The 27,852-nt window shown below is 39.9% G+C and overlaps 1 protein-coding gene, 1 non-coding gene and 1 pseudogene across 3 annotated transcripts in view; 1 reads left to right on the forward strand and 2 right to left on the reverse strand.

The window, feature by feature from the left end:
* Positions 1 to 22,581, reverse strand: part of RAB6A (RAB6A, member RAS oncogene family) — an 80,227-nt gene extending 57,646 nt beyond the window's left edge. The window contains exon 1 of one of the 2 annotated variants that reach the window (XM_012745039.3): positions 21,991 to 22,581. In XM_012745039.3, coding sequence (XP_012600493.1) covers positions 21,991 to 22,060 — 70 coding nt within the window. In that variant the 5' untranslated portion in view covers positions 22,061 to 22,581. The remainder of the gene's footprint in view (positions 1 to 21,990) is intronic. The other variant, XM_012745038.3, reaches the window with a different exon arrangement.
* LOC142870435 (ADP-ribosylation factor 5 pseudogene) lies at positions 2,116 to 2,633 on the forward strand (annotated as a pseudogene).
* A 3,741-nt stretch (positions 22,582 to 26,322) lies between the features above and the next one.
* Positions 26,323 to 26,463, reverse strand: LOC142870697 (U4 spliceosomal RNA). Its single transcript, XR_012919046.1, has one exon. It is a non-coding gene; the product is annotated as a U4 spliceosomal RNA (small nuclear RNA).
* Between the last annotated feature and the right edge of the window lie 1,389 nt (positions 26,464 to 27,852).

The raw sequence follows: 27,852 nt of genomic DNA on the forward strand, positions 1-27,852 counted from the left end.
GCAACACAGCAAGACTCTGTCTCAAAAATCAAAAACCCTGTAATCCTAGCACTCTGGGAGGCCGAGGCGGGTGGATTGCTCGAGGTCAGGAGTTCGAAACCAGCTTGAGCAAGAGCGAGACCCCGTCTCTACTATAAAAATAGAAAGAAATTAATTGGCCAACTAATATATATATATATAAAAAATTAGCCGGGCATGGTGGCACATGCCTGTAGTCCCAGCTTCTCGGGAGGCTGAGGCAGGAGGACTGCTTGAGCCCAGGAGACTGAGGTTGCTGTGAGCTAGGCTGACGCCACGGCACTCACTCTAGCCTGGGCAACAAAGTGAGACTCTGTCTCAAAAAAAAACAAAAAACAAAGCCATCTTAAATCAGACCCCAACACTCCAACACCTATAAACATCCCAACTATGCCTTCCTCCCTCTCCAAGAGGCTACCAAATTGGGTTGAATACTATGCCACCAAAATTCATGTCAACCTGGAACCTGTGAATGTTATCTTACTTGGAAATTAGGTTTTGCCTATTTTAAATTAATATAATCAAGTTAAAATACAGTCATTTTTGATTAGGGTGTGTCCTAATCCAATGACTGGTGGCCCTTTAAGAGGGAAATTTGGATACAGAAGAGACAGAAGAGAAAGCCAAAGAGATGGAAGCAGAGATTAGCAAGACCCTTCCACAATACAAGAAATTTAACAGAATGAATGAATGAATGAATGCTGACTGTAACAGTAACAAAGGCTATCAGTGCTAAATGGTAGCACTGTAGTAGTGTTAGGTCATCTAACTACTTTTTGTTATTTAAAATGGTAGAAACATTTTGGGCATTTTATTTCAAATTCCACTATTAGTAAAGCTACTAGAAAATAGACACATTCATACTCTATGGGTGGACTTTTTGGGCCACTTGGTAGTATTTATCAAAAATAGTAACATGCAGTGAAATCCAGCATGTAGTATGATCTAACAGGCATCCAAAAAAAATAATTAGAGATGTGCACAAATATTTAGGTGTAAGGTTGCTCACTATAATACTATTTATAACAGTAACATTTAGAAACAGCCTACTTTTAAACAGGGCCATGGTTACTTAAAATTATGACACATTCATAAGGTCCACAACATTATGCACCTATTCAATTTTTTTTTTTTTTTTTTTGAGACAGAGTCTTATTCTGTTGCCCTGGCTAGAATGCAGTAGCATCAGCCTAGCTAACAGCAACCTCAAATTCCTGGGCTCAAACGATCCTTCTGTCTCAGCCTCCCGAGTAGCTAAGACTACAGGCATGCACTACCATGCCCGGCTATTTTTTATGTATATTTTTAGTTGGCCAATTAATTTGTTTCTATTTATAGTAGAGACGGGGTCTCACTCTTGCTCAGGCTGGTTTCGAACTGCTGATCTTGAGCAATCCTCCCGCCTCGGCCTCCCAGAATGCTAGGATTACAGGGGTGAGCCACCATGCCTGGACCCTATTCAAATTTTTTATACAGAAATCTTAGTGCAATAAAAAATGGTTGAAAATATTTTAATGTAAAAATCAAGTTTAAAAAAAGCTGTCTGATTTTATTATTCCAATTTTGCTAAAGTAAAAATACTCATCCATTATAATCAAGAAAAATTAACCCTTTAATAAGTAAACAAAAGCAAAGTAATTTCTAATAGTAAAAATCCAAAAGCTAGGAGAAAAAAACTAAATGGTAAGTTTTCAGCCAGTTGTGGTGGCTCATGTCTGTAACCCTAGCACTTTGGGAGGCCACAATGGGAGGATTGCTTGAGGCCAGTCTGAACAAGATGGAGATCCCCCTCTCTATCAAAAAATTAAAAAAATTAGCTGGCCAAGATAGCCTGTGCCTGTAGTACCAGCTACTTAGGAGGCTGAGGCAAGAGGATTGCTTGAGCCCATGAGTTTGAGGTTGCAGTGAGCTATGATGATGCCACCATACTCTCACATAGGCAACAGAGTGAGACCTTGTCTTAAAACTAAATAAATTAAATAAATAAATAAATAAGTTTTCTCAGTAAAATTAGGTAGAACAAGACAACTACAGTTTGATAATTGCTTATCCAAAATTCTTGAGACCAGGTGCCCGCTTTCCTACCCCCAGTTCCAGATGCAGATTCTCATGGTTAGTTTGAATAAGGCTGGCAAGACCATAATTCTATACAAACTAAATTTGGGGGAGACTGTCTCCACCACCCCAACCATAGGCTTCAATGTAGAAACATAGTGGAATATGAGAACATCTGTTTCACAGTCTGGGACGTAGGAGGCCAGAACAAGACTTGGCCTCTGTGGCAGCACTTCTTCCAGTACACCCAGGGCCTCATCTTCATGGTAGACAGTAATGACTGGGAGTGGGTCCAGGAATCTGCTGATGAGCTTCAGAAGATGCTGCAGGACGATAAGCTGTGGGATGCAATACTGCTGGTGTTTGCCAACAAGCAGAACATACCCAATGCTATGCCAATGCGTGAGCTGACAAGCTGGAGCTACAACACTTACACAGCTGCACATGATACGTCCAGTTCACCTGTGCCAGGCCAGTAAGATGGGCTGGACTGGCTGTCTCACAAGCTGTTGAAGCGCAAACCAGCTAAGGGCAGGCCCCTGCTGCCTGGAAGCTCCTGAGTGCATCTGCAGGATGACCAGACTACTGGTCTCCTCAGGCAGTGCCCTTTCCTCCCACTCTTCCTCCCCACAGACACAGGCCTTTGCCCCTTCTCCTGCCTGCAGGTTCTCTCTGTTGTTGGAGCCTGGAACCTCACTCTCTGGCCACAGAGGGGTCCACTCACCCGTCTGCTGGGGTCTGTGGAAGGTGCTTCCTGGCCAAGGCCCCTTCTTCCAGAGGAGCAGGGATCTGGATTTACTTTTGGTTTTTTCTGTATTGGGTGTACCCTCAGGCCAGGCTGAGGGGGAAGGTGAGGGTGCTATAATGTGGCACTGGATATTGAGTAATAAATTTGCTGTGATTTGTAAAAAAAGTATTTGGGACCAGATGTGTTTCAGATTTCAGGATATGTGTGTTATACATGAGTATCCCTAATCTAAAAATCTGAAACATGTTCTATGCCTTCAGTGAAACTAAATGAGAAATTTATAACTAAAAGATATCTGGAAAATTCTGAAATGTTTGGAAATAAAGTAGATTCAAGAAGAAATCTAAATGAAAATTTTAAAATAATCTGAACTAAATGATGCAACTAGTATAACATATGGTATGCACTATTCATAACAGCCAAAGAGTAGAAACAAATCAAACATCCATCAATTGATGAATGAATACACAAAATATGGCAAATCTATGCAATGAAATACTATTCAGCCATAAAAAGGAATGAAGTGCTGATATATGCTACAAAAATACTGAACTCTGAAAACACAACACCAATGAAAGAAGCCAGTCACTAAAGATCACATATTATAAGATTCCATTTATAAGAAATCTTTAGAATAGGCAAATACACAGAGCCAAAAAATACATTAGTGGTTGCTTATGACTGGGGAAGAGTATGGAAATTGCCATCATTGCCGTAGCGAAGGCTAAGAGATTTGGGATTCTTTTGGAGGTTGCACAACTCTGTGAATATACTAAAAATCACTGAATTGTACACTTGAAATGGGTGAATTACATGGTATGTAAATTTTTTGTCAGTAAAGCTGTTATGAAAAATGTATAGGAGTGATGGTTATACCACAATGTGAATATAGTTAATGCCACTTAACTCTTACTATTTTTTTAAAAACCTTGTAACAAAAAAAATTATGGGGGATTTTTTTAAAAAATCCAATATTGGAATTCTGGCGCGATGGCTCACGCCTGTAATCCTAGCACTCTGAGAGTCTGAGGCAGGTGGATTGCTCGAGGTTAGGAGTTCAAAACCAGCCTGAGCAAGAGCCAGACCCCGTCTCTACTATAAATAGAAAGAAATTAATTGGCCAACTAATATATATAGAAAAAATTAGCCGGGCATGGTGGCACATGCCTGTAGTCCCAGCCACTCGGGAGGCTGAGGCAGTAGGATTGCTTGAGCCCAGGAGTTTGAGGTTGCTGTGAGCTAGGCTGACGCAACGGCACTCATGCAAGCCTGAGCAACAAAGCGAGACTTTGTCTCAAAAAAAATCCTATATTGGAATACCAAAGATAAATAAAAGAAAAGCTAAAAGTGGCTGATTATTAAAGGTTAGAGAAAGTATTAATAATTATTGGGCCTCAAGAAAACTGAGGGATACTGCCGGGCGCGGTGGCTCACGCCTATAATCCTAGCTCTCTGGGAGGCCGAGGCGGGCGGATTGCTCAAGGTCAGGAGTTCAAAACCAGCAAGAGCGAGACCCCGTCTCTACTATAAATAGAAAGAAATTAATTGGCCAACTAATATATATACAAAAAATTAGCTGGGCATGGTGGCGAATGCCCGTAGTCCCAGCTACTTGGGAGGCTGAGGCAGGAGGATTGCTTGAGCCAGGAGTTTGAGGTTGCTGTGAGCTAGGCTGACACCACAGCACTCACTCTAGCCTGGGCAACAAAGCGAGACTCTGTCTCAAAAAAAAAAAAAAAAAAAAAAAGAAAAGAAAACTGAGGGATACTAACTTAGGAGATAATTTCTGTAAGTGGTAAAGTAACTCCTCCCATAATATACTCTTGAAGGATACCTAGGATTGGAGAAATATAAGAAATGTATGCAAATGTATTAACTATTTGCATAAAAGGAAAAGCCTCAATTATTCTACAATCTTTCTGTCTATATGACAAGTTATGATGTTTCATAATTCTTAGTTACAGTGGTCAGATAGTACTAAATCAGACCAATTAGATATTTATATTTTCTAACTTTTCCCAACAGTAATAGGCCACTATAAAAGATTAATGTGCTATGATAATAGCAGTTTAAATCATATGCTATGATTTTAATAACAAAGTTACGAAAAAAAAAACATCTGTAGTCATTATTCCACCATGGTTAACAAAGACAGCTAAGAAAAGTACCTAGGGATCACAGCAAAAAAGCTCCGCTGCAAGCAAATCTCACTGCAATATCATATTGCAAAGGACATCTCACCTAGATGATGCAATTCTGTAGCAAAATAGAAAATCAATTAAACCAAGCTAATGCTACTTCAATGTAGCTCACCTAGTCAATAACACTAAAATTTAAAAATCTAGTAGCCTTCCTCTAAAACACCTAAACTGAATAGACTGTTTCTCCTTAACCCCTCCCCATAAAAAAACAAAAAACAAAAACTACAACTATACTTAACAATCACATTTGAAAATGCAGAACATGAATTCAGTTGTACAGAATATTTGTTGAAATAAGTAACTTTACATCTATGGCTCAACAGTTGTTTTTTAATAAAGATACTTTATTTCTTTACAATATTTATTAGATCCATTATATGAGTTTCCAGGATGATGAAATACAAACATCCAAAGTAAAAACAAAATATTTACCTTACAAAATGAAACATACTCTTACCATATGATCCAGCAACTGTGCTCCTTGGTATTTACCCAAAGGAGCTGAAAATGTATGCCCACACAAAAACCTCCACAAGAAAACAAAAACAAACAAAAACCCTCTGCACACAGATGTTTATATAAAAAAATTTTAACTATATAAAAGTTGAAGAAAGATACATAAAGGTAAAGACCCATTACTAAACTACTCTTACCAAAGATAAATGAAAAGTAAACAAATATTTTAATGCTTGGATGGCTACTATTTATGTTTCACTTCATTCTAAAACTATTAAATGCTAGGGAGTAAGGAGGTTGGAGGATAAGAATGTAAAAGGAAATATGTGTAAGACCCTGATCTAAAAGGAGTTTATAATTCACTAAAGAAAATGAACATGTACATACACAAGAGAGTGAACAAGAGAAGGAAGTACTGCTCAGTATCCAACCTGCATACTACCACAGGTATCTTTTCTCAATTTATAAAACATTCTAAGGCTGGGGCGGTGGCTCACACCTGTAATCCTAGCACTCTGGGAGGCCAAGGAGGGAGGATTGCTTGAGCTCAGGAGTTCGAGACCAGCCTGAGCAAGAGCAAGACCCTGTCTCTACTAAAAATACAAAGAAATTAGCCAAACAACTAAAAATAGAAAAAATTAACCGGGTGCAGTGGCGCGTGCCTGTAGTCCCAGTTACCCGGGAGGCTGAGGCAAGAGGATCGCTTGAGCTCAGGGGTTTGAGGTTGCTGTGAGGTACCCTGATGCCATGGCACTCTAGCCTGGGCAACAGATTAAGACTCTGTCTCAAAAAAAAAAAAAAAAAAAAAACATTCTGGGGCTCCCCAGGATCCATAAGATAATGGTAAAATTCTCTGACACCTATTCAAGGACCTTTACAATCAAACTTGAGTCTAGCCTCTAGTTTCATTTCCTACTCTTGACAAACATAAACTTTGTCAATCATGAAAAGCTATTATTCTCCAAGCATACCATATACTTTGGAGCCTCTGAGCTTTTACGCACATAATATAATTTTGTGGAATTTTCTTTCCTGATTACGTTATAAGCTTACAAATTTGATATCAGATATGGTTCTGCCTGAAGGGAAAAAAACCACAAAATTATCTTTTAAAATTACATTCAGCCTATGATTGTATCTCTACAAGTATTTTAGATGGCAGCAGGGCTTTTATTTCAACAACAAAGTTAACATACTTTATGTATCATAAGGATAAAAAGATGAGTCAAAATAATCTGTACCCTCAAAAAAAGACCAATGAAAAGTTCAAAATTCATACTACTGTAAGACTCACTACTAGCTTAAAACTCACTTTATCAGTGTTATTTCATTCAAACACTTAAGTCTCAAATTATCTTGTTCACATATTTATTTATTAGTTTATCTCTCCCAATTACAAATGCTAAGATGAGAAACAAGAACTTTATTTGCCTTGTTTATAGCTATATTCAGTGTCAGTTCCTGTCTGGCACTGAATGAATTAATCAATCAATGAAAAGAAACTACCAAGTAGACATCATTCACTACCTTAGGCAGTTAATATGGTCCAGAGTCTAGGTTACAACAGCAGCCTTGTAGTCTTAGAAATAGGAAAGTGGATACATCTCATGAGAACATACTTATAAAATCAAGCTCAAGAAACTGAGATATAGGCCGGGCGCGGTGGCTCACGCCTGTAATCCTAGCTCTCTGGGAGGCCGAGGCGGGCGGATTGTTCAAGGTCAGGAGTTCAAAACCAGCCTGAGCAAGAGCGAGACCCCGTCTCTACTATAAATAGAAAGAAATGAATTGGCCAACTGATATATATATAAAAAATTAGCCGGGCATGGTGGCGCATGCCTGTAGTCCCAGCTACTCGGGAGGCTGAGGCAGAAGGATCGCTCGAGCCCAAGAGTTTGAGGTTGCTGTTAGCTAGGCTGACGCCACGGCACTCACTCTAGCTTGGACAACAAAGCGAGACTCTGTCTCAAAAAAAAAAAAAACAAAAAACAAAAAAAAAAAGAAACTGAGATATAAAATGATAAGGTCAGCCTAACAAGGTGGTGCATGCCTGCAGTCTGAACTAATTGGGAGGTTGAGGTGGAAGGATCATTAAGCCCAGAAGTTCAAGGCCAGCCTGGGCAACATAGTAAGATCCCCTATCTTTAAAAAAAAAAAAGAGGTCAAATTTACTAATTTACAGTAAGAAATAACGTTTGTAAGAATGAAAATATTCATATTCATATGACGAGCAAATTTTCTCATTCAAGTAGTACACTTACAGTTTGCATGCTTTTCTATATGTAGGTTGTATTTCAATAAAAAGTTTCCCTCACCAAAAAAAAAAAAAAAAATCTAAATTATTATCATTTGAAACAGTAATCTCTGGCTGGGTATGGTGGCTCATGCCTGTAATCCTAGCACTCTGGGAGGCTGAGGTGGGAGGATAGCTTGAGCTCAGGAGTTCAAGACCAGCCTGAGCAAGGGCAAGACCCTATCTCTACAAAAAAAAAAAAGGCAATAATAATGTCCTGTGGGGTTTTACACACATACTTGTGCACATAAATACACAAACTTAAAATACATAATAGTAAGTAAAGTCAGGAGGAAGAGTGATAAGCAGAGTTAAAAAGTTCTCTGGGAGGCTAAGGCGGGAGGATTGTTTGAGCTCAGGAGTTTGAGACCAGCCTGAGCATGAGTGAGACCCCATATCTACTAAAAAAAAATAGAAAGAAATTAGCTGGAAAACTAAAAAAAATATATATAAAAACTTAGCCGGGCATGGTGGCGCATGCCTGTAGTCCCAGTTACTCAGAGGCTGAAACAGAAGGACTGCCTGAGCCCAGGAGTTTGAGGTTGCTGTGAGCAAGGCTGATGCCACGGCACTCTAGGCCAGGCAACAGAGTGACTCTGTCTCAAAAAAAAAAAGAAGAGGAGAAGAGAGGAGAGGGGGGAGGAGAGGGGGGAGGAGAGGGGGAGGAGAGGGGGAGGGGGAGGGGGAGGGGAGGAGAGGGGGGGGAGGGGAGGGGAGGGGAGGAGAGGAGAGGGGAGGGGAGGGGAGGGGAGGGGAGGGGAGGGGAGGGGAGGGGAGGGGAGGGGAGGGGAGGGGAGGGGAGAGGAGAGGAGAGGAGAGGAAGGAAAAGTTCTAAGGTTCTTGAATTGTCCAAAAAGATAAAATAATCAACTAACTGTAGACTTTGATAAATCAAGAATGCATGACACGACTTCTTGGGTAATCACTAAATAAAAGGAAAAAATATAACTTTCCAATTAATAAAGAATATGGAATGATTTTCTTTCTTTTTTTTTTTTGAGACAGAGTCTCACTTTGTTGCCTGGGCTAGAGTGCCGTGGCATCAGCCTAGCTCACAGCAACCTCAAACTCCTGGGCTCAAGCAGTCCTTCTGCATCAGCCTCCTGAGCAGCTAGGACTACAGGCATGAGCCACCATGCCCAGCTAATTTTTTTTATATGTATATATATATATGTATTTAGTTAGCCAAAATTAATTTCTTTCCATTTTTAGTAGAGACAGGGTCTCGCTCGTGCTCAGGCTGCTCTTGAACTCCTCACCTTGAGCAATCCACCCGCTTCGGCCTCCTAGAGTGCTAGCATTACAGGCATGAGTCACCACGCCTGGCCTAATGTTCCAATTTTTAAAACTTATTATAAAACTGGACAAACATAAAACCTAACTAGCTGTTGTTTATTAAGACACATCTGAAACCTAAAAACATAAAATAGTTGAAACTAAAAAGATAGAAGAATATAAATACTGTGAAAACACTAGCCAAAAGTAAGATGGTATACCTATATTAACATCAAAGTAAAATTAAGGGTAAAAAGTATTACTAAAAATGAAGAGGAACACCTGATGATGATGAAAGGTTCAATTCATCAAGAAGATAAAACAATTTTAAACTCATATACACATGATATTAAAGCACATAAAATAAAACTAGGAAGAACTACAAGGATAACCATACAGAGCCCATAATCACAGTGCAAATTTTTTTTTTTTTTTTTTTGAGATAAAGTGTCACTCTTGTTGCCCCGTCTAGAGTGCCGTGGTGTCAGCCTAGCTCACAGCAACCTCAAACTCCTGGGCTCAAGCGATCTTCCTGCCTCAGCCTCCCGAGTAGCTGGGACTACAGGCATGTGCCACCATGCCCAGCTAATTTTTTAGTTGTCCAGATTATTTCTTTCCATTTTTAGTAGAGACGGGATCTCGCTCTTGCTTAGGCTGGTCTCGAACTTCTGAGCTCAAACGATCCGCCCGCCTTGGCCTCCCAGAGTGGTAGGATTATAGGCATGAGCCATCACGTTCGGCCCCACAGTGCAAAATTTTAACATACTCTGTCAGTAATTAACAGAACAGACAAAAACTCAATAAGAACTCAGCAGATTTGAACCACACGATTAATAAACTAAACTAGTGATCATATATAGAATTCTGCACCTAACAATATGCATAATACATTATTGTTTCCAGACAAACATGGAATATTTATAAAAACTGACATGATATACGGGGCCACAAAGTCCTAGCAACATTAACAATGAAATTATATTTTCTGATCATAGTGCAATTAAACTAAAAATCAAAAATACAAAGCAAACAGAAAATTCCCAAGTGTTTAGAAATAAAACAATATGCTTCTAAATAACCAATGGATTAAAGGAAAAGTCACAATAGAAATTAGAAAGCATTCTGTACTGAATATTAAAAACAGTGCATATCAAATTTCCAAAAAAGAACTATAGTAGCAGTTAAAAGGAAATTTATATAATTATATACAATCATATACAGCATATTTCATAGGGAAAAGCTAAAAATTAATGAGCTATGTATGTATCTCAATAAGTGGGAAAGGGCCAGGCCAGGTGGTTCACACCTGTAATCCTAGCACTCTGAGAGGCAGAGGCAGGAGGACTGCTTAAGCTCAGGAGCTCAAGACCAGTTCTGAGCAAAAGTCAGACCCCATCTCCACAACCCAGCCAGGCATTGTGGTGCATGCCTATAGTCCCAAGCTACCCAGAAGCCTAAGGCAGAAAGATTGCTTGACTCCAGGAGTTGGAGGATCCAGTGAGCTACAATGATCCCACTGCACTCTACCCAGGGGGACAGAGTGAAACTGTGTCTCAACAACAACAAAAAAAAGAAAAACAAGGAAACTAAACAACCCTCCCCTCCTCACAACACCCCCCACCAGTAAAATAAATAAATAAATAAAAGTGGGGAAAGACCAGCAAAATAAACCCAGAGAAACAAGAGGCTGGGCATGGTGGCTCAAACCTGTAGTCCTAGCACTTCAGGAGGCTGAGGCAGGAGGATTGCTTGAGGCCAGGAGTTTGAAAGCAGCCTAGGCAACATAGTGAGACCCCATCTCTACAAAAAAATAAAAAACTCAGCTGGGCATGGTGGCCAGTACCCATAGTCCTAGCTACGTGAGAGGCTGAGGTGGAAGGATCACTTGAGCCCAGAGAGTTCCAGGCTACAGTGAGCTATGATTGGGCCACTGCACTCAAGCCTGGATGACAGAGTCAAAACTTGTTTCTTTTAAAGAAAAAGAGAAAAGAGAATGCACAAATAACCAATATTAAAAATTAATTAATGGAAGATTACAGATCCCACAGACATAATAGGAATAATCTGTGCTAATAAATTTGAAATATTAGAGGAAATGTACAAAGTCCTAGAAAAATGAGAAAAAGAATATCTTAATAGTCCCACGACTACAAAAGGAATTGAAGCCCTAATTTAAAAACCTTCCCCATGACTGCAAAAGACTAATTGCCAAGGTGCTCTTGAATACAAAGAATAAGGTGGGAGGATCTACCCTCTGGGTATTCAGTAATTTTTATATGAAGTTATAGTAAGATAGTTTGGTATTGTTGCAAGGGTAGACAAACTAATTATCAGAACAGAAATCCCAAAACCAGACCAATGAATTTATATATGCTTATTACGAAAGTGACATGGCAGAGCAGTGGGGAAAAGGACTTTTAAATACATGATATGAGGATAATTACAAATCCACTCTGAATTAAAAGAAACTTGGCATCTGCTTCATAGTATGTACACATAAAAATCAATTTCAAGTGTACTATAATCTTAAATGGGAAAGGCAGAGCAAAACAAAAAATAAAACCTCTAAAAAATGTAATAGAAGATATGTAATAGGAGAGAGACATTACTCAGGCTATTGAAAAGCTTCTTAAAATAGGACACAAAAATCACTACCCATAGAGAAAAAATTGATACATCCACCTACATTAAATTAAGTTTAATATATTGTGATCATGAAAAAGTAAAATGGGTAAGCTAGGTTGGTCTGTTGAGGAAAAACCTTCACACTTCTTGGACACAAGCTTTCAAGGAAAATAAAGCAAGTGTGAGACTCAACCACAAATGCCCACCTGTATCATACATAGATGAAAACTTTTTGTTTCTCAAAACTATGACTACAGTCCCTTTTATGTGTATCTTAAAGTTTTTCCCCATGGCATATCTTAAGCAAATAATTTTTGACTTTGGAAAAATACTTCTAGATATTACAATAATGAAGTAATCAAAACTTAAAATGCAAGAAAGAAAAAGCTTAAAAATATTCTCCCTCCAACTCTAGTAAAACAACAAATTTTACAGCACACCAATTTTTTTAAACAAGAAATTAGTAACTAAAAGAGCCTTTGCTCTCACGGAGTTTAAAATTGGCATTATATCACTTTGGTATAGAGGATAAATTCTACATTTTAGTTCAAGGTATTTTTTATTTTGTCTTAAAGAAGGACTTTCTAAACAGTAAATCAGGATCTCAATATAGCCATTGCCTACTCCTTGTATTGAGGATACCACAAAATTCCAGAGAAACGATGTACAGTCTACTTAGGTGGCCCCTTTATAATGTCAACTCAAGAAAATACTTTAGCATACTCATTTATGATCACAAAACTTTCAGTAATTGAAATAACTCCTTTTTGCAGAAAGATTAGACACATCTAATTTTAAAACATAACTGGCAACCAGGTACAGTGGCTCATGCCTGTAATTCCAGCATTTGGGAGGCTGAGGTAGAAGAATCGCTTGAAGTCAGGAGTTCAGGACCTGCCTGGGCAACATGGAGACTTTGTCTCTACAAAAAAATTAAAAAATTAGGTGGGTATAGTGGTGCGCCTGTAGTCCTAATGTAGGCTGAGGCAGGAAGATCACTTAAGCCCAAGATTTGGAGACTGTAGTGAACTATGACTGTACTACTGTACTCCAGCCTGGGTAACAGAGACTCATTCTCACTCTGGGAGAAAAAAAAAATAAAAAAAGGAAGGTTACATTGAGGCAATTAAGACCAACTAAAAGGCCAGACATGGTGGCTCACGCCTGTAATCCTAGGACTCTGGGAGGCCTAAGCGGGTGGATTGCTCAAGGTCAGGAGTTCAAAACCAGCCTGAGCAGGAGACCCCAGTCTCTACTATAAATAGAAAGAAATTAATTAATTGGCCAACTAAAAACACACACATATATATATAAATTAGCCAGGCATGGTGGTGCATGCCTGTAGTACTTGGGAGGCTGAGGCAGGAAGATTGCTTGGACCCAGGAGTTTGAAGTTGCTGTGAGCTAAGTACCGCCATGGCACTCTAACCCGGGCAACAAAAGTGAGATTCTGTCTCAAAAAAAAAAAAAAAAAGACCAACTAAAACTAACAAACAAGAATATTTAGTCATCAAATTTGATTCTATGGAACACAAAATGGGATCTGTTAAGTACTGCAGGTATATTCCTGGTTCTCCAGGCACTTTTAGCTCTTCCAATAAATTATTTCTCTATTTTGGAAAAAAAAAAAAAATTCTCCAGTTGATTTTATAACCCACTCTTTCTACAAGCCTTTCAGTCAGGAAATTCTTCCATGTCTGACTTAAATTCACTATTTTCAGTTTAAGCCTTTCTCTTCTTGTTCAGTTCTCAGAATTGCAAAATAATTCACTATTATCTTCTATGTAAGACATCATTACAAATCTAAAGACTTTTTTCAGTTGTACCTTTGCCTTCTCTCCAAAATTAATTGAGCAATTCTCATTTGAATATCCCATACTTTAATTTCATGACAAAATAAGCCTATGATTTTCCTTGTGTAGAAAAACAAAATGTTTTGAAATGTTTCTGATAACTATCAGAGGTAATAATCATTAAACAAAGCAAATTTTATTAAAGCTATTGAACTTTACTGAAAACTAATTTCTCATCTTATTCTCTTAACTTTAATTACATATAATTAAGAGTTTTGTAATATAAATAACACTACAAAATATCTAACAAACACCTAATCTTATCTAACAGATTTAGTTCATATAACTATTTTCTAGACATGACTGGTTTTCTCACTCTTAAGGTTTGAGGAACACCTAAGTATCTTGTACTTTCTGCATAAATTCCACCTATATGTGAATTTTTTTTTACTCATGTGTTTTTATAAGCTAAATATGTGAAGATTTTATCAATGAATTTGAGCCCTAGAACAAGACTATTGGGTTAAAATCCCAGCTTGGCTATTTACTAACCATGGAACCATGAGACAAGTTATTTAACCTTTCTGTGTCTCAGTTTCCTAGTGGTAAAATTCAAATAGTAGTAGTACCTACAGGACTATTTTATTTTATTTGGAAATAATTTTTGGTTTATAATAAAGTTATAAAAATAGTACAGAGAATTTCAATATATCTTTCAATCAGTTTCCTCTAAGATAACATCTTACATAACCATGATTATCAAAGCTAAGAAATTAACAGTGATATGTTGTTACCTAAACTACACAACTCATTTGGATTTCACCAGTTTTTCTACCGTGTTTCCCCCAAAATAAGACAGGGTCTTATATTTTTCCTCAAGAAGACACTCCAGGGCTTATTTTCAGGAGATGTGTTATTTTCCCCTCAAAGCCTGCAGCTTGCAGCACGCACAGGATGGCTGGGACCTGACAGGGGGAGCTGACCTTGTTGGTGGGGTTGCCTGCACCTTTCCGGTCACCTCTGGGATAGTAGCTGTCACGATGGGCCAGATGAAAAGGGCTGCTGGTCTTCTTTACCACTCTACAATGAAATGCATGGGTTGTGTAGATACGCTGGGTAGCCACACCCATCACTAGGTATTATTTTTGGGGTAGGGTTTATATTGCACAAATGCTTAGAAATCCTGCTAGGGCTAATTTTATGGGTAGGTCTTATTTTTGGGGAAACACGGTACTAATACCTTCTCTGTTCCAAGATCCCATCCAACATCCACATTACATTTAGTTGTCATGGATCCTTAGTCTCCTCTGATCTGTGACATTTCTTCCATCTTTCCTTGTTTTCATGATCTGAACACTTTTGAAGAATACTGGTCAGTTATTTTATATAATTTAGATTTATCTGATTTTTTTTATGATTAGGTTGAGGTAATGCATTTTTGGCAAAACTACCACAGAACTGATGTGCCTTTTTCAGTGCAGTATAACAGAGGGTACACAACGGCACATTAATGTCTTATTCCTAGTGATGTTAACCTTGATCATTGGGTTATTGGTGGTGTCTACAGGGTTTCTCTGCCATAAGAATGTTTTTCCCTTTGTAAATAATAAATATCTTGTAAAAGATCTGAATCTACCTTGTAGTTCCCAGCTAGACTATAAGCAAGAGGACAGGGTCTTAGTTCTGTTAACTACTATATTCCACAGGACGTAGCACCATGCCTGCTACACTGTAGGTATCTGTTAAATGAATAAATGACAGCTAAGATTCTATATGATTCTTAGAATCGAAGCTTTAAAAAGCAAAGATGTGTCCTGCACAGATTATACCTTAAAGATGATTTTCTTAAAAAACTATTTTTGGAAAAAAAAAAATCTGCCTTATAATAATGGGTAAAGATGAGTCCTAGGAGTAATGTCAGAGATAGGAAGGTAAAAGCCAGACTATGAAAGGCTTTAACTCAGAAGAGTCTGGACTTCATCTCAAACGAGAAGTCTACTGGGGTATTTTGGCAAGGTTTTATTCCGTCTCACAATGGTAGATGATAACAGTGAGGTTTATTTATTATAGTATTTATCAACTTTTAAAATCATATAGTATTTTTCCTTTTGTGACTGCCTTATTTCCCTTAACATAATGTCCTCAAGATTCATCTGTGTTGTAGCATCTGGCAGAATTTTCTGCCTTTTTAAGGCTAAATAATGTTCCATTGCATGTATGTATCACATTTTGTTTATCCATTCATCTATAGATGGACACTTGTTTGTCTCCACCTTTTCAGCTAATGTGAATAATGCTACAATGAAGATGGATGTAAATGAGTTAGTTGTCATTTTATAAAGTATATTTTATTAGGTTATTAAGTATTAAATATCTGATTTAAGTACTAAGTTTGAAAGTTGATATCTCTGACATTTCACTTTACATTTCATTTACATTTCACTTTTCACTTCTTATTTTATTTTTACTGTGACGGTATGCCATCAGTCTTTCAAATATATATTTTGGATTGTGATTATCTTTCACTTTTTTTTAGAGCAGTTTTTATGAAACCATGGAAAGTCGAAAATTCATGTTATTTTCAAATATGAGTTCTGTAGTGGAACCAATGCAGTGCAGACAGCTTGAAATATCAACGAAGTGTTTGGGAAAGATGTGACTAATGAATGCACAATAAATCCATCAATGGTCTGAGAAGTTCTATTCTGGTGATTTTAATCTTGAAAATGAGCCACATGGTCAACCTGAGACCACAGTGGATTATGATAAACTGAAAGCTGTAGTGGAAGTGAATCCATCTCAACCTATATACACATGAATTAGCAGCAAGGTTTGACATTACTATTCCAACCATATTGGACCATCTGAAACAAATGGGCAAGGTAAAGCTGGATAGATGGGTACTGCACGAATTAAATTAAACAACCAACAGAAAAGAAATTGTCTCAAAGCTTGCCCTTCTTTGCTGTCATGATATAAAGGTAAACTATTTCTACATTATATGGTTACCTGTGATGAAAAATGGATTCTTTTTGACAATAGCAAGCATTCGGCACAATGGCTGGACAAAGATGAAGCGCCAAAACACAGTCCAAAACCAAATATTCATAAAAAAAAAAAAAAAACTAATGGTGTCTGTTTGAAGGCCAAGCACTGGTAATATCCACTACAGCTTTCACAAAACCTGGTCAATTGATTACAACACATATCTACTGCAACCAAATGGATGAAATGATGAAGATGCTTGTGATTAAGCAGCTGAGATTGGTCAATAGAGACAAGCCAATCCTCCTGCAAGACAACGCTCCACTGTATGTTGCATAAACAATGCTACTCACACTACAGAAGCTGGACTTGGAAACTCTCTGTTATCCACCATATTCACCAGACCTCACACCAACTGACTACCATTTCTTCCAGGCTTTGGACTACTTCTTGCAAGGAAAATATTCAATTCTCAACAAGCTGTGGAAAACGCCTTTCACGATTTCACTGTTACTTGCTCTCCAGGCTTCTTCGCTGCTGGCATAAACAAGCTACCATTAAGATGGCAAAACTGGCCAGGCCAGGTGGCTCACGCCTGTAATCATAGCACTCTGGGTGGTCAAGGCAGGCGGATTGCTCAAGGTCAGGAGTTCGAAACCAGCCTGAGCAAGAGCAAGAGCCCGTCTCTACTATAAATAGAAAGAAATTAATTGGCCAACTAATATATATATAGAAAAAATTAGCTGAGCATGGTGGCACAAGCCTGTAGTCCCAGATACTTGGGAGGCTGAGGCAGGAGGATTACTTGAGCCCAGGAGTTTGAGGTTGCTGTGAGCTAGGCTGACGCCACGGCACTCACTCTAGCCTGGGCAACAAAGTGAGACTCCGTCTCAAAATAAAAAAAAAAGAAAAAGAAAAAGAAAAAGTTTAAGAACCACTGATCTAACCAATATAAACTGTTCAGTACTGTTGCTCTGTAAGCCGCATTTTCCTTATCTAGCATATTGCAATTCAAAAGAGTTGATGTTAAGGCCGGGCACGGTGGCTCACGCCTGTAATCCTAGCTCTCTGGGAGGCCGAGGCGGGGCAGATTGCCCAAGGTCAGGAGTTCAAAACCAGCCTGAGCAAGAGCGAGACCCCGTCTCTACTATAAATAGAAAGAAATTAATTGGCCAACTGATATATATATAAAAAATTAGCCGGGCATGGTGGCACATGCCTGTAGTCCCAGCTACTCGGGAGGCTGAGGCAGTAGGATCGCTTGAGCCCAGGAGTTTGAGGTTGCTGTGAGCTAGACTGACGCCATGGCACTCACTCTAGCCTGGACAACAAAGCAAGACTCTGTCTCAAAAAAAAAAAAAAAAAAAAAAAAAAAGAGTTGATGTTAAAAAAGCAACATAAGGCCGGGCATGGTGGCTCACATCTGTAATCCTAGCAATCTGGGGGGGCCAAGGCAGGCGGATCGCTCGAGGTCAGGAGTTCGAAACCAGCCTGAGCAAGAGCGAGACCCCAGCTCTACTCTAAATAGAAAGAAATTAATTGACCAACTAATATATATAGAAAAAATTAGCCAGGCATGGTGGCGCATGCCTGTAGTTCCAGGTACTTGGGAGGCTGAGGCAGAAGGATTGTTTGAGCCCAGGAGTTTGAGGTTGCTGTGAGCTAGGCTGATGCCACGGCACTCACTCGAACCTGGGCAACAAAGCAAGACTGTCTCAAAAAAAAAAAAAAAAAAGACAACAAAAAGTAAAAGAAGAAGTAGTAGGCCAGGTATGTGCTTCTCCTTGTCATTATACTTCCTAATTTATAATCAATAACTTTCATATATAACAAATTCTTCTACTGTAAACCAGTGAATGACATTCCTAAAAGTGCGTCTACATCAAGACAATAGGTAGTAACAAAAGAGATTCCTCAAGGAAACTTCAAATTGTGTATTTCAACATTCCTTTATTAAAGCACATATACTACTGAAATAACGAAGAAACCATAAGAGTTTATCAGAAGATCACGAAGACTAATGTCATCAACTCAACCTGTTTCAAGTACCAACACAATTCATCTTCATTATAAAGCATAGTACCTTAAATTTTTGATAAGCTAAATAAAGTCTACATAATTTCAAATCAGTTCCATGACTATATCTTTAACATAATTTGAATACTTTTTATGTGTTATACTAATAGCAAACAATTTAATAACAACTTTAACAAAGCAAGACTGATTTTGCTCATCTAAAAAAAAGTACAAAATTCAGGTCAGTTTTTTTTTTTTGAGACAGAGTCTCACTCTGTTGCCTGGGCTAGAGTGCCGTGGCATCAGCCTAGCTCACAGCAACCTCAGACTCCTGGGCTCAAGCCATCCTCCTGCCTCAGCCTCCCGAGTAGCTGGGACTGTAGGCATGTACCACCATGCCCGGCTAATTTTTTCTATATATTTTTAGTTGGCCAATTAATAATTTCTTTCTTTCTTTCTTTCTTTTTTTAGTAGAGATGGAGTCTTGTCTGGCTCTTGGTCAGGCTGGTTTCGAACTCCTGACCTCAAGCGATCCGCCCACCTCAGCCTCCCAGAGTGCTGGGATTACAGTCGTGAGCCACTGCTCCCGGCCAGTCTTATTTTTTTAATGAAATCATTAGGCCTCTAAATTATTGGTTTCCCTGCATCCCTGAGTACCTGAAGTATTCCTGTATACAATTAAATGACGTAAGGATAAAATATTCTTAAACTATTAATTGCATAAAAAAATGGAGACTTCACCACAGCAAAGAATATAATATAGGCTACTAGATTTGGTTACTATTATATTCAACCACCATTCACTCACCAAGTATGTCTGAGTAGCTACTATGAGCCTTGTACTATGCTAGGCGATGAGAATACAATGAACAAAAAAATAGTTTTTATCTTCATGGAACTTACTTTCTGCTGTGGGAAACAGACAAAACAAACACACAAAAAATAATTATAAATGCTGTAAATGCTATGAAGGAAACAAACAAGGCTTTGCCACAGATTAGTCTTTGAAAGCTGAACTGTGGAATTCCAAGAGACCTAAAAATAAATAATTCATGAAGAGTTACATCAAGATGACATGGATTCTACAGATCTGGTCTAATGCATTAGTAAACTACAGACACTGACCATGAAAACAGAGATCAATCTTTCACTGTCAAAGCTACAGGATGGCATTACTTAGCAATATAGTAGCCTCAAAAGATAATTAACCTCAGGTAATGCAGAGGTTAATTAGACTAGACTGACTAGAATGTTGAAACAGAAAAAGGACATTAGGTAAAAACTAAGGAAACCTGAATAAACTATAGACTTTAGTTAGGAATAACATATCAATATTGGCTCATTAATTATAACAAATGTACTATACTAACCTAAGATGTTAATAGGGGAAACTAGGTGCAGGAGTATATGGAAACCCTCTGCACTACCATCTCAATTTTTGTGTAAATCTAAAACTGTTCTAAAAAATAAACCCTACTTTTTAAAAAACCTAACAAAGCTTCAGGAATTACAAAGAGGGGGCTAATAAAGACTTAAAGAAAGTAAGAAATAAGAGCAGCCATTAAACTCTTTATTGTGAATTAAAACATATTGAAAGTCAAAGGAAACTAACCAGCAGATACTTAAGAAATCAAAACTCTCTATTCATGGTAAAACCTCCCTAGACAGAGAGATTAATGGGTTTTTTTAATACAAACTAAATAGCTCTATTATCTATAACATAAGGCAATAACATCTCTAGAGTGCATAATAAGCACTGTAGGTGCTATTTATCAATAAAAACCAATAAGCTATATTCTATGTATGGTACTGTCCTGAAATTATCATATAACAGTTGAACCAGAATCAATTCCATAGGTTCTAACAAGTTACTCACCTAAGGAAACAAGCTTAAACTTACTTCAGGAAAATCCGTAAGCAAAAAGGAGGGAAGATTGTATTTTTCCCCATCAAGAGGGGGGGACCTACGAAAGGAGAAAAACAACTTCCCAGGTCCATCTGGAATGGAGGCTATTTTGCAACTAGTTTTGACCTACTGTAATGCCATACAAACTAGAATAGTTCAAGACAATAACAAAAGCTATGAATTCATATCAATTATATGCCTTCCAGTCAAAACAAATAACCAATGTTTTCTAAAACCTCCCCTAAGACACCTAGTAGGTATCCAATGTTTGATGACTTGAAACTAATCTCTCAATGTCTGAATTTTAAAGATGGTCATGAAAAATGTGAGAAAAACAAAGGAGGGTAATACTCTCTGAATTGTGGAGGGTCAAGTTTGTATAATATAGCATAAAATTATAATTATTACAAGTAATCTCAGAGATAACCATCACAAAAATTAACATCTTGTATCTGATATAAAGCACCAAATAAATGGCATAACAATTTCACTCATCAAATAGTATGGAATATTAAGCATAAAAGAATCCTTCAGCCTAAATTAGATCTAAATCTAATTTAGATAACTAGATGATGAATTTATTTCTACTCTATTCTATTACCCAAAGGAAATCCTACAAAAGAAAGATGTTCGTAATTCTAGGCCTTCTTTCACAGGAATCCTAAATATATCACTAGAAAATACTCAAGAAGAAATGAATAATTAACATTTCCCCAGTAATTCCTGTTTGCACCACCATGAGGAGAATCAGACGCTGCTTCATATTGAATCGAGAAAAAGGGGAGGTGAGATGTGAAAAATTCCAAGTAAAATGATCATGACATAGCATCTGGCAAAGATCGAAAAACCATCAACGCTGCCAAAAGAATTGTCAGTGGTGAAAGTCAGGAGAAGAAAATGAGATTTTCAGACAAGCCACAGCCCAATCCAAGGGGCAAAAATCGTCACTGCCGATGCCACCTCCTTTCAACCTCGACCACCCCAAAGTCGCCTCCAATTCTGATGTATTTCCTCTATAACCCAGACTAATTTCCCACCCAGGTAAAAACCACCCAAGAATTGTTTCTACAACCACCATTTCCACCTTACTCGAGATTCGCACTTCTCAGGGCCAAGCCTCTGGGGAAAACAACGCCCAGATCCCACCCTCCTTGGCCAAGGTTGAAGAGGGCCCATTCCCAAGAGTGGGGCTTCCCGGAGTGGGCCTCAAGGAGCTGACGAACCGGGAAAAGAGCAAGGAATAAGGGTGGGGTTCAAGAAAGAGGTCCGAGGTAGATGAGACGACGGAGACTGGAGGAAGAAAGGAATGGACAGAAGGCTGTGGCTGGGCGGGGTGAGGACTGGGAAGGGAGGGCAGATCGACGGGAGCAGGCAGGGCTGCGGGGAATGGAGACAGCAGAGTCGGGGACCGAAGGGCCCGGGGAACAGAGTAAAACCCAACCGACGGATCCAGACGAGGAGCCGGTGGCAAAGAGGGTCGGCGAGCACGGGGAAGGGCTAGGGTGGAACGGAGCGCAGACGCGGGGCCCGCAGGGAGCCTCCGCCGACCAAAGGGCCGCACTGGGGGTGGTGCGGGGAAGCCGCTGCCAGCTGCCAGGAGTAGGGAGCCGCGCACTCACCGCTCTGCTCCCCCAGAAACACCAACTTGAATTTCCTCAGCGGATTCCCGAAGTCTCCGCCCGCGGACATGATGGAGCCGAAGGAGCTGCCGCCGCCTCAGCCCAGAGACTTCCCGGACCGACGCTGCTCCAACAGGCTTACGAAAAAGACGAGTGGAACTGCGGGCGCCGAGCTTTCTCGGCCCCTGCAGGGCCAGGCGGAGGAGCAAGGCTGGAAGGCAACGGGACCCTCCACAGACAGGCAGCCGCCGCCGCCGCCTCCCCGCAGAGTCGCCTAGCACCGAGCGAGGCCCGTGGCAGGGAAGGGAAGGAGGGCGGTGTCAGAGACAGCCAGGGGTGTGCTCTGAGTTTCCGAGGCTAGCGCCGTTCCCTTCCTCAGCACCCGGCAGGGAGACTGGGGTGAGGGAGGCAAAGGGTAGCGGAGCCGGAACCGGAGACGTGTCTGGGACTCACACACGCAGCGCCTCAGCTCCCACAGCTGCCGCCGCCGCAGCCCAACCTGCTGAGTGCGCGAGCCTCTGGCGCGGCGCGAGGAGAGCCCGAGCGCGAGCCTGCCGTCCCGCTGGCCGCCGGCGTACGTACATGCGTGCGCGCTACCGCCAGGGCCTTCCTGGTTTAGCCGGCTCTCCCGGCTCCTCCTTCGCGGCAGCGACGAGGGCAGGGTAGGTTTCGACTCGCATCAGAAGAAGCGAGGGGGCGGGGCAGGGCCAGGGGTAAATGGGGGAGTAGAAAAATGGAGCACTTACGTCACCTATGTGAAGAGCCAATAAGAAGAAGCCGAGGGCGGGCAGGGACAAGTAGTGAGGTGGCGGCGCGAGAGCGCGCGCGGCCTTTGAGTAGTGGAAGGCGGAATAACGCGTCGGCCATGCGAAGTGTGGCGCGTCTCAGTTTGTGGGGAAGGGAGAAGTGGGCAGGGGGAGGAAGGTGGGACAGAGGCGGGGCCGGGGCAGAGATAGAATAACTCCGCAAAGTGCAGGTGGGGTTTTGTAGCCCCAAGATGTATAATAGGTGCCTCTTTCCTGAGCCCTGGGCCCTGCCTCACATTCCTCAGATCTGCCCTTCGCCCCTGAACCCAACCCCCACTTCTGCATCCTCTTTCCCATCATAATTCCTCACACAGCATCTTACTAGATACATTCTCCACTGCTCTCAGGAATTTTTAAATTGCCAGAAACAGGGCCTCTCCATTTTGCAGATGAGAAAACTGAAGCCCTAAGGGAGAAAATGACTTGCAAAATCCATAAAGCCATAAAGTTGGACACCGATTATCTCACTTTTCCCCCAATGAACCTCTATGCAACCTCTTTATTGATAAGCCCATCCACTTCCCTGGCCTGACCTGACTGGGTCTTCTGTGACCAGCCCCTGTTCCTCAGATGTTAACTCCTAACTGTGGATGACGCCCACCTTCTATCTTGCTAGAAAAGGGTTTAGACATCATGTAAACCGAACCCCTCATTTCACAGATGATGAAACTGAGGCACACATAGGAAACAGCTTTGCTGAAGGTTACACAACAAATTAGAGGAAAAGCCTGAGCTAGAGCCTAATCTAAGCTAGAGCTAGATCTGGGCAACGATCACCCTTTCCTCCTAAAACGGGGCTTCTAAATCTGCTACAGGTATACTTCTATTAAGCCATCTGAATGAAGAATGTGTATTTTTCTGTGGAGAGGGTCCATAGCTTTCATCAGATTTTCAACCTGGTTCATAATCCAAAAAAATGAAGGTTAATGGCACAGCCAAGTGGAACCTAAGGAAATATGACAACTAAATGTAATATGGACAACTAACATGACAATAATAACGTGACACAAACATGACAACTAAAACAACTAAATTTAACTTTTAAGCTAAATGGGATCCTGGAACAGAAAAAGAACATTAGACAAAAAAGGATGGAAATCTGAATAAAGTGTGGACTTTAGTTAACAATGTATCAATATTGATTAATTGTAACAAACATATACTTTGAATAATATAAGATGTTAATAATAGAGGAAAATGGCCTGGTGGTATATGGGTAACTTTCTGTACTAACTGCAATTTTTCTGTAAATCTAAAACTGTTAAAAAATAAAAAACTATTAATAAAAGATAATTTGATAAATCAAATTAGAGAATTTGGCATCCACACAACTTCAGCCACACCTCACCATACTGTGGGACAAGATCCAAAAAAAGAAACCCTACCCTTGAAGAAGACACTTTGAAAGATCAGATTAAAAATGCTTCCCAAGTTAATAATGAAAAATAAGTCCTTACATTTGTGTATAGTATCTTATCATTCACATAACATACTTATATACATTTTCTCATTATTTGGGGTTATTATTTACTTATCTATAGAAATGACAGGATGAAAGCCCAGGGATGAATTGCTGACCTAGAATAAATTAAGAATAGGAATTGAAATTCTTTTTTTTTTTTTTTTTTTAGTTTTTTGAGACAGAGTCTCACTTTGTTGCCTAAGCTAAAGTGAGTGCTGTGGCGTCAGCCTAGCTCACAGCAACCTCAAACTCCTGGGCTCAAGCAATCCTACTGCTTCAGCCTCCCGAGTAGCTGGGACTACAGGCATGCGCCACCATGCCCAGCTAATTTTTTCTATATATATTATTTGGCCAGTTAATTTCTTTCTATTTATAGTAGAGACGGGGGTCTCGCTCTTGCTCAGGCTGGTTTTGAACTCCTGACCTCAAGCAATCGCCCGCTTCGGACTCCCAGAGTGCTAAGATTACAGGCATGAGCCACTGCGCCCGGCCTTATGTTGCCTTTTTAACATCAACTCTTTTGAATTGCAATATGCTAGAATTGAAATTCTTAAAATATTGTCTATACTGGCCTATCAAGATAAAAACTATATCCTCAAACCTCCTTCTCTATCAAAAGTTACTCCCTTCTGGTTCCTTCAGCCAAGTGCCAGAAGGATTTTAGAACATGCATCTAAAATGAAACGGTAAAAACCTGAGTTATGGCCAGGCGCTGTGGCTCACGCCTGTAATCCTAGCTCTTGGGAGGCCGAGGCGGGCGGATTGCTCAAGGTCAGGAGTTCAAAACCAGCCTGAGCAAGAGCGAGACCCCCTCTCTACTATAAATAGAAAGAAATTAATTGGCCAACTAATATATATATAAAAAATTAGCTGGGCATGGTGGCGCATGCCTGTAGTCCCAGCTACCCGGGAGGCTGAGGCAGAAGGATCACTCGAGCCCAGGAGTTTGAGGTTGCTGTGAGCTAGGCTGATGCCACGGCACTCACTCTAGCCTGGGCAACAAAGTGAGACTCTGTCTCAAAAAAAAAAAAAAAAAAAAAAAAACCTGAGTTATGACATGGACATTTGATTATTTTTTTAATATGTAATTTTACAAGTAGCTTATCAGGTTTGGTAGGGTCCTCCCCACTGGTAACCCAGAACCCTGTCACACATAAAGAGCAGGCTAAACTAAGAAACTATTTTTAACAAGGTCTTGCAAACAAAAGTGAGTGGTTATTTTTTCTTTCTGATGGGTACCAGCTTTTCATTATGTTTCCTGAAATGGCCTTTAAAGTAAAATCTGAAGATTGGAACTATAATTACTTTGTACTTCCTACAGAACTTTATGAATCGGTTCCTCTCTGCTGCTTTGGTCTCTGTAGTCACCTAGACAGGTGATGCTATCCTCTATCATTTTTTAAAAACATCCTGTAGTGCATATCCCCTATCATTTTGAAGAGAGGTGTGGTATAGTCTACCTCTCACCTCAAATGTTTTCATGTTTTATGCTTTCATTTTGCATTGACACATATATAGTCTCATTCTCTTCTGAATCTGCCTTCATATTTACCAAATATTCTGTGTAAGTCATATGTTTTAGCTTCAGAGATCTTATGGTCTAAAAGTATATCAAATGCTATAGGGTTCAGTAAATGGAAAAATTACTGGAGAAGGAGGAATTAGAGAAGCCCTTTTGAAGGGCACTTTCAGCACCATTTTCACCTCCATGATTTTCTGCACACTTCTCTTTAACTTGTAAACTTTCCCCCTCCCTTTCCCACTCTTCCCCAATTCCTACTCATCCTTCAGTTATCACTTAAAGAAGTTAGTTGTCTTAGTCCATTCAGGCTGCTAGAACAGAATAACATAGACTGGGTGGCTTACACAACAAAGATTTATTTCATACAGTTCTAGAGAGAAACTGGAAAGTCCAAGATCAAGGTACTAGAAGATTCAGGTGTCTGGTGAAGGTTTGCTTCCTGGCTCATAGACAACCATATTTCTCACTGTGTCTTCACATGGCAGAAAGAGGGCAAGAGAGCTCTTTGAGGTCTCTTTTACTGTTTCTTTTAATTTTTTCAGTCTCCATATAGACTGTCAAAAATTGCCAATGCCAACTATATTTCAAGTCGTCATGGCAGGGTTTTAGGAAAAGTTTTCAATTAGCAATAATCACACCTCAGATAAACCTCATTGGCTACAATACTGCCACTGCTCAAAGCTCTGGGGTCCCTTTTATAAGGCTCTCCCCTCATGACCTAATCACCTCCCTAAGGGCCTACCTACGAATACCATCACATTGGGGATTAGCATTTCAACATATGAATTTGGGGGACACAAACATTCAATCCACTGCAGAAGTCTTCAAGAAGGCTTCCTTGTCTGTTCCCATGCCCTCCACAGTATAAATAGCCTTGCCTGCCCTCCCATTGTACCCTATTTTTCCCCATCACTTACCTGTTGTTAATTGTCATTCTTCCCTACCTGACTGTAAGCTCAGTGAGGCCAGTTCTCATGTCTTGTCTCTCCAGCTCTTGAAGAGCACTTGCTACATAGTAAGCATGCAACAGATACTTGCTGACAAAATGATATAAATGAGAAGGATTATTTTTGCTATCTTCAAAGAATGAATGGGATTTGGGCATGCAGAGAAGGAATGAATGGTAAGAGCATTTTTGAGAATGAGAACAACACCCAAAAATATATTATGTAAATTGATTATTCATTCTTAAAGATTACTTATGGAAAAAAATGTATAACTAAAAATTAGGGAAATGGGAAAGGATAGGCTTGGCAGCTCCAAATTCAAAGAACCTAAAGCAGTTTTCATTGATCAATTTAAAGGGGACTTCTAATTTGAAGCCCATTAGTGTATCAGGAATCTATCACACAGAAATTGTAATACAATTATAGCTTGTCTTCTGCCCTGATAAGACACGAAGCTTGGCCAGGCGCGGTGGCTCATGCCTGTAATCCTAGCACTCTGGGAGGCTGAGGTGGGCAGATCGCCCAAGGTCAGGAGTTCGAAACCAGCCTGAGCAAGAGTGAGACCCCCCCTGCCCCGTCTCTACTAAAAATAGAAAGAAAATTAATTGGCCAACTAAAATATATAGAAAAAATTAGCCAGGCATGGTGGCGCATGCCGGGCATGGTGTCCCAACTACTTGGGAGGCTGAGGCAGAAGGATAGCTTGAGCCCAGGAGTTTGAGGATGCTGTGAGCTAGGCTGACACCACGGCACTCTAGCCTGGGCAACAGAGTGAGACTCTGTCTCAAAGAAAAAAAAAAAAAAAGACACAAAGCTTCTTGAGGGAGGACTGGGATTTCATCTTATTCTTAGTGGCAGTGGCTATTGGTTGCCTATCCAACAATAAATGCACAACATACACACATAATTCCACAATATATACTAGAGATGGCATTTTTCCAGTTTCCCTTTAGCTAAGGTATGGGTGCATGACTCGATCTGAGCTAGTGGAAAATGGAGGAAATATGCTAGAAGATTCTGAGATAAACTTTCTTCCTTAATAAAAACAAACAGATGAGGAAAAACAGCCATTTTTCTGCCATTGGATGTGATTGCATAAGAATGTGATACCTAGAATTAAGACAA

The sequence above is a fragment of the Microcebus murinus genome, chromosome 4, assembly GCF_040939455.1.
Source record: "Microcebus murinus isolate Inina chromosome 4, M.murinus_Inina_mat1.0, whole genome shotgun sequence".
Classification (NCBI taxonomy): domain Eukaryota; kingdom Metazoa; phylum Chordata; class Mammalia; order Primates; family Cheirogaleidae; genus Microcebus; species Microcebus murinus.